The sequence below is a fragment of the Arachis hypogaea genome, chromosome 15 (genome assembly GCF_003086295.3).
Source record: "Arachis hypogaea cultivar Tifrunner chromosome 15, arahy.Tifrunner.gnm2.J5K5, whole genome shotgun sequence".
Classification (NCBI taxonomy): Eukaryota; Viridiplantae; Streptophyta; class Magnoliopsida; order Fabales; family Fabaceae; genus Arachis; species Arachis hypogaea.
Genome location: NC_092050.1, coordinates 149,823,696 through 149,831,465, shown reverse-complemented (window position 1 = coordinate 149,831,465; position 7,770 = coordinate 149,823,696). Strand labels below are relative to the sequence as shown.

The 7,770-nt window shown below is 27.1% G+C and overlaps 1 protein-coding gene across 1 annotated transcript; it reads left to right on the top strand.

Moving 5' to 3' along the window:
- Window positions 1-3,021: 3,021 nt before the first annotated feature.
- Window positions 3,022-6,247, top strand: LOC112749243 (serpin-ZX-like). The gene is made up of 3 exons (XM_025797504.2): window positions 3,022-3,465; window positions 3,830-4,219; window positions 5,831-6,247. The coding sequence occupies exons 1-3, from the start codon at window positions 3,022-3,024 to the stop codon at window positions 6,245-6,247; spliced, it is 1,251 nt and encodes a 416-aa protein (XP_025653289.1).
- The last annotated feature ends 1,523 nt before the right edge of the window (window positions 6,248-7,770 follow it).

Genomic DNA, 7,770 nt, shown 5'->3' with positions numbered 1-7,770 from the left:
CTCCAATATCCAGTCACTTCTCTCCCAACATGGCCATTTAAATCTCCTCCTAAGAAAATCTTATCTCCCAAAGGTATGTCTTGAACCAAACTCTCTAGATCCTCCCAAAACTTTATCTTGTGTTGTTCGTCCGAACCCACTTGCGGTGTATAGGCGCTAATCACATGGAAAGCACTTCCCTCCACCACAAGTTTGATAGAGATGATCTGATCTCCCACTCTCTTGACATCCACTACGTCCTTCTTCCACTGCTTATTCACAATTATTCCAACCCCATTCCTATTCTTCACATTTTCTATATACCAAAGTTTGAAACCAGAAGTATCCAACTCCCTAGCCTTCGCACCAACCCACTTTGTTTCTTGTAGGCACATAATGTTAATCTTCCTCCTTGTCATGGTGTCCACCACCTCCATGGATTTTCCTGTTAGAGCGCCTATGTTCCGTGTCCCAAATCTCAACCTTCTGTCCCTCCGACCTTTACCTTTTACTTTGTGAACTAGCTTATTTACTCTCGTCCGTTCACGAAAACGCGAGAAGCCTTACTCATTTAACACTACATCTGGGCACCGATGCAGCGGTTCTTGCTTATTTGACACCGTACTCGAGCCATACAGCATGTTGCTTCCAGGCAACGACCTAGCTTTAGCGCAATAATGTCTTTGATTCATGTCATGGGGATTCGACTATATTTTTATGTTGGTTGTCGAAAACCTAACACAACCCTCCTCCTTTATCCGGGCTTGAGACCGGCTATGTACCGCAAGTGTAACATAGGCGGAGTTTGAATATAAGATAGAATAAATAATAAAAATTTTAATTTATTTTTATTTTTCACATAAAATTTATAATAAAAACTAAAATATAAAAAATATAATTATAAAAATTAATAGTGATAATAAAAAAAATAAAAGAACAAGGTATGTCTTTGTGTAGTGTCTTTGTATTTTTTTTTTATAAAAAAAAGATATAAAATATATTAAATTATTATTCATATTTTACTTGTTAAATATAATTTTATGTTTTTATATTTATATCTAAGTGATCTATTTTTATAAACAAATACAGTTAAAAGACAAGAGGGAAAAAACAACTAAACACAAGAAACTAAGACATTGAACGTAAAAGCAATTTTTATCTATCCTTTTTTATTTGTTTTTTATTTTTTTTTTCTGGAACTCTAATCTACCTATCCCTTTAATGGAATTGAATTGGAGTCCGACATTATGCCAATAAAATTTCAAAAGGTCATCCAAACTTAATAAAATTATTTCTTTAGTTATTCTATATTAATTTTTAATAATTAATTATTGCTATTTTAATATAAGTTTAGAATAGATAAATTAATAATAAAACAATTTATGTATTTTAAATTGATTCCGAGTATAAATTACACAAATATAAATATAAATATATAATAATTGATCTTTCTTTATATGTGTATATTTTATTTAATTATGTAAATCGTTACGAGTTGTAGCGTTTTATCAAATTACGGCATGTATAATAGATTAGGAGCAGAAAATATTAGAGTTAAACTGCTTTGAGTTGAAACAGATGGAAGTTTGGTTTGAAAAGAAAAAATAGTTTATTTATTGGAGATAATAACTACTCTTATTTTGATAATATCACCTATTTTTTTACAAATTCATACAAAATGTAATATAAAAAAACATGTAAAAGATGACATTATTAAATATATGAATTTAATTGATCATTAATTTTTTTATATATAATTTTAAATGAGTGATAGATAAATGATAAGTATGCTTATTACAATGATCAATTAGAAATGATAGATGGTGGTCATATTATTTAATTAATCAATTAAAAATGATAGATAATGAATATATTATTTAATTAATCATTGTAGTTATCATTTGTATTTTTTTATAAGATGTTAGAAAAAAAGTAAAAAATATAAATATAAATCAAATAAATTTTATGTTTTTAATCTAAAACTTAATATATCAAATTGTATAAAATTTGTATTTTCGGATAGTTCGTATGTTTAAATTAGTAAATCATCCAATAATTTTTATAAATTTTATACAGTTTGATATATTATGAAAATATTTTAGATTAAAAAGATAGAATTTATTTGATTTGTATTTGTATTTTTTTATTTTTTTTGCTTTTGAGATCTTAATAAAAAAACAAAAATGATAACTAATGATCAATTAAACAAGATCGATGTTCATTATCTATTGATTAATTAAATAACATAGTCATTATCTACCATTTTTAATTGATCATTATAATTAGCATGTTTACCATGTATGCATCTACTTATTACTTATTTAAAATGATATGTAAAGAAAATTAATCATCAATTAAATTCGTATTTTTGATAACGTCATTTTTTACATGATTTTTTTTGTATTATATATTGAATGAATTTATAAAAAAAAATAACATTATCAAAATAAGAATAACGTTATTATCTCTTATAAAAATGCACACACGTAAATGAATGTCAATTATTGTATTTGTATAATTTGTGCTAGGAGTTGATTTAAATATGTAAATTATCTATACTAATTATTGTTATTTTAATTCTTAGTTGTTGTTATTTTAATACAGACTTAATATCTGATTGTTGTTGTTCTAGTGTCGTTTTAATGCTTAATTGTTACCATTTTATTACAAGTTTAATATTTGATTGATATTTTTATTGTGTCAAATTAAGATATTATTGTAAAATAGACTAATCTGATATTTATTTTTATATTAATTTATGTTTTTTATTATTTTATATTTTTATTTTAGTGAGATTAAATTAACGCGTTCAATCAATAATATCAGTTGAACGCCAAAGAATAATAGCTCAAATGACATAAACTCCTTATACTCAGTTAAGAGGTTGCGGATTCGAGTCTCATATTCTTGAATTTGGTTGAAGAATTAATTTGAATTCTAATAAAAGATCAAGCGAATGGACGCCACTAAAACAGGGATTTAGTTTCGCTACTTATATATATACAGAATCAACTATGCATCATGATTTATTAGTTTCACAAAATGATGCCAAGGAACACACTGAACTATGCCCCCTACGCCGCCGCCGCCGCCGCCATCACCACCAATGCCGCTCCGGTGATCAATCCAGAATTCAGGCTTGCATATCACGTACTACTCTCCAAAAAAACCGGCGGTTACAAGAACGTTGTCTTTTCGCCTTTGTGCATCAAACTCCTTCTTAGCATTGCCGCCGCCGGGTCCAACGGCCCGGTTTGTGACCAACTCCTCTCGTTCCTCCGATCAGAATCCATCAACGATCTCAACTCCGTCGCAGCTCAGCTCTTGTCCTCCGTTCTTGTCGACCGTTCTTCGAGCGGCGGGCCTCACCTCTCTTTCGCGAATGGTGTTTGGGTTCACAAAACCCTATCTCTGAAGCCTTACGTCTCACAAGTTTTGGAGAATACTTACAAGTCCACTTTCGCTTCACTTGATTTCACAAACACGGTAAGTTTTTAGTGGGATTGGAGGACTAATTTGTCTGATATTTTTTTAACAAATTAAAAATCAAAATAAAATATATTTTTTGTATAAAAATACGATTTATTTATTTAGCCACATTTTAAATAAAAACAATACTTTTATAATATATTAAAATCTAATCCTACCATTTATTGTTTAAAAGTAAAAAGAAAAAGACAATTATAACCTTAAAATTGAGATATTTGATTGGTAACTAACACAAAAACCTAGAACAAATTAATATGACTTATCACTTAAATATCACAATTTTATTTTTGACACTCTTAGATCATATTCGATGTCCATAAATTTAAAAAAGAAACTAGTTTATTTGTTTGTGACTTGAAAGGGTGAAGTAGCGAAGGAGATTAACTCATGGGCTGAAAGGGAGACCAAAGGCGTTATTAAGAACTTGATTGATCCTGGTTCAATCCAATCGACGGATTTGATCATGGCTAACGCACTCTACTTCAAAGGATTATGGAAAAACAGTGGCATCTTCAGAGAAACAGGTACACAGGATGGCGACTTTCACCTCTTAGATGGGGGTGGCTCAGTGAAGGTTCCCTTCATGGATGGAAGTCACCGCCAATACGCCATTGCTCATCATTATCAAGATTTCAAGGTCCTCAGTCTTGATTACAAGGAAGCCAGCAGCGAAGATGTCCCCAGAAGGAGGTACACTATGCATATTTTTCTTCCCGATGAAATCAACGGCTTGCCGGCTTTGGTTGAAAAGGTACGTAGCGAATACTTATTTGAGTAAAATATCCTTTTTGGTCTTGTTCAAAGGATAATAAAAATTTAAAAATTTTGGAAAAGCCAAAAAATAAACAAAACCGTTTAATTAAAATCACTTTTTGAATAATATGTTTAAAAATCGCTCATGAAATCACGGAGCACAAACCAAAACCCGATTTTTCATGGAACTCAAACATATTTTGGCTGATTTTTGGCTGATATGCTTTTGGTTCCTAGTTGTTCTCAAAATTTTTAGACCGTTTTCAATAATCCAAATAATATTGGATTAAGTCGTCTGGTTGTCAATGACATAAAGATTTTCAAATTATGAAATATTTTTTGTCTTTTGAATAAATAGTTAAGTACCAAAAAAAAAAAAAACATTTACTATCATTTGAGTGTTGAAAATTTTAATTACATAAAATATTAAGATTTAAAAAAAAATAGTTTAAACAATAAATAACTATATTAAAAATAATTTATAAATAAATTATTTTGTATTTGAGTTTTTAATTAATTTTAAAAATATTTATTTTTAAAAAAATGTGATAAAAATTTTTTTATTATTGAGAGATGTAATTTTTTTTAACTTCTATATACACTCTTAAATAACTTTTAAAAAATTACGATTTTATTTTAAAAATTACTTTTAAAACTTCTTAAACGGATCCTAAGTAGTTTCCTTGAATGTTTTGAAAATTTGTTAACCTAATTCAATCGTTTATTATCGAAAATGATCATTCATTCTTAAAAGTTTTAACACACATTGCTATCAATGCTTCTATAATTCTATTTGCATTCATATGGAAGGGAAGGAAATAAATTTTAAATTAAAGAGCAATTAAATTTTATGCCAAAATTATTTGTTTGATATTTAACGGAGAGAGAATTGATAAAATTGAAAGAATATTGATAGAGTTTTTATCATCGCCTAAAATAGGGGATTTTATAAAGTATCCAAAAATGATTTTTTTTATCATGATTTATTATTTTCTTATTTGACATAATTAAGTATCTTTGAACCCTTTTAACAAATGAGAATTACTAAAACAAAAGTTACGACACGTTTGTGGAAAAAAAAGTTCCGTGAATCTGAAATTTATACTAACTAATTGTGGCTGAATGGCTGATATTCACATTTACCGTAAAAGAGAATATACATGCATTTGATTGTTTTTTAAAGGTAGCCTTAGAAGAATCTTTATTTGTTTGTTCTTTTAATATAACCTTACAAAATTCTTTTTAAGTGAACTGTTGAGAGTTTTTTTTTTTTAAAAAAAGAATTTATAAGAAAAAAAACTAAATCTTATTATTGTTCTTAAATATGTTATCAATTTTGAAAAATATAATTATAACATATTTTAATATAAAAAATATTATTTACACACCAAATAATTTTTAAATAAATTATTATGTATTTATCTGTTAACCATACTATTTATATACAAAAAGTTAGATATCAAATTAGTTATTTTTATATGATACACATTGAAATATAATATATATATTAAAAATAAATTAAACAAAATATGTATTATATATAAATATATGAGAATTAATTTTATAACTGATTTTTGGTGTGATATAACATTTTTTTATATATATTTAGGTGTGTTCTGATTCTGTATCTCTTGCAAGCATGCTCCCGGTCAGTTATATAGATTTAGGTATATTAAAGATCCCAAAATTTAAGCTATCTTTCAAGGTTGAGGCTTCGGCAATGTTAAAGGAGATGGGTTTGGTGTTACCATTCATGAAAGAAGCTTTAATCACTGAAATGGTGGAAGAGAGAGCTGTGTATATTTCCGGAATTATCCAGAAATGCATCATTGAAGTGAACGAAGAAGGGACCAAAGCTGCTGCAGCTACAGCGATAATGTATTCTCCGGGTTCTCCAGCAGGAATAATAAATACGCCTCCTCCTTTTAACTTTATTGCAGACCATCCATTCTTGTTTCTCATCAGAGAAAAGTATAGTGGAACTGTTCTCTTTATTGGTCAAGTGCTCAATCCTCTTGATGAATGATGCCATAGTTATCAATATACCAATGCAAATGCTTAATTGATTAGGCTACCTGTTTTTATTTAAATTTGTTACTTCAATCAATTTTGATGGCTACATGATTTATACTTTTTATGACTTTAAGTATATGGTCTAATTTAATAATGTATATCGTTGATTTAGTTTTTAAAAATGTCTCTTTTGATTAGAATTTTTAATAGTTTAATATTTAAAAATAATATTTTTCAATAATATTAGGTATATATTAAAATCAATTACGAGTATAAAATATATATTAAAACATAAGATATATTTTAAAAATGAATTAAATAATATATATTTTTGTATATAAATATATAATGACTGATTTTAATGTACAAATAGTATTTTTTTAATATTTTTTTTTCAAACTTTATTCTCGTTTCTTTTCCAAATTATAATTTAGTCAATGAATTTATTAAAGAAACAATAAATGAATTTTTTTAGCACAAAGTAGTATTAAAATAAAGATAAAAAGTTCACAACAAACGCTGTAAAGTTTTTCCTTTTAACTGTGAAACTAACTAAAATGAGAAAAGGGTAGAGATAAATATAGCCTGCTCTATTGAAGTCATATACTTTAAGCATATTGGAATCAATGCCACCATCTACAGATTAATTCCCCTCTTACTTCCCCACGTTTTTACAATTTTTTTTTTACCATTAATATTATATCTAGAGATAAATATCTTAAAGTTATTATGCAATAAGATGGCCAAAGATTCAAATAAAAGATATAATTTATTGAAAGAAAAATGTTAAGAAGTCATTAAAATTTATTGGTTTTAGTCATTATTTAGTTATTAATTTAATTTTTTTAATTTATTAATTTAACAACTAGGGTTGACAATCCGTGGCGAATAAAGTAAAATGCAGATAGAATTTTTGTGTGGGTTGAATTAAATCTCAACCATATTCAACCAATCCGCACCTGTATATGTATATATTATATATTTATATAAAAGTATGTTTTAACTGAATGTTGAATAAAAAACTCCTCACTAAATGCAAAAGATCCTTAGCTATTATGAGAAGATTATTAATTGATAATTTTTTTTATATAAAAGTCAGTTCTATTTTAAATTATCATTAAATTATTATAGAATAATATTAAATCTTTTAGTAACCCACTGATAAAATCAGGTGTCCGCAGATTAAGACTAAATAATTATAAACTCTTGACTCCTTCTTCTTTCTCCTCCTCAATTTGATTAGTAAATCTCTCTCTCTCTCTCTCTCTCTCTCTCTCTCTCTCTCTCTCTAAATGTGTATGTCCAATAAAATACTATCATGAATTGTTATTATTATTATAAGAATAAGCTTTTGAAAGTTACGATAGTGTTTTTAATTAAAATTAAAAACGAATAATTACGATAAGGATCATAATAATGAGATATACGTTTTTGAGTATTTTTAATTTAAATTATTTTTAATCATAGAATTACTAAAATTGGAACATTAGTGATTCGGGTAGATTAATATGGTACATATAAATGGTACATATAAAG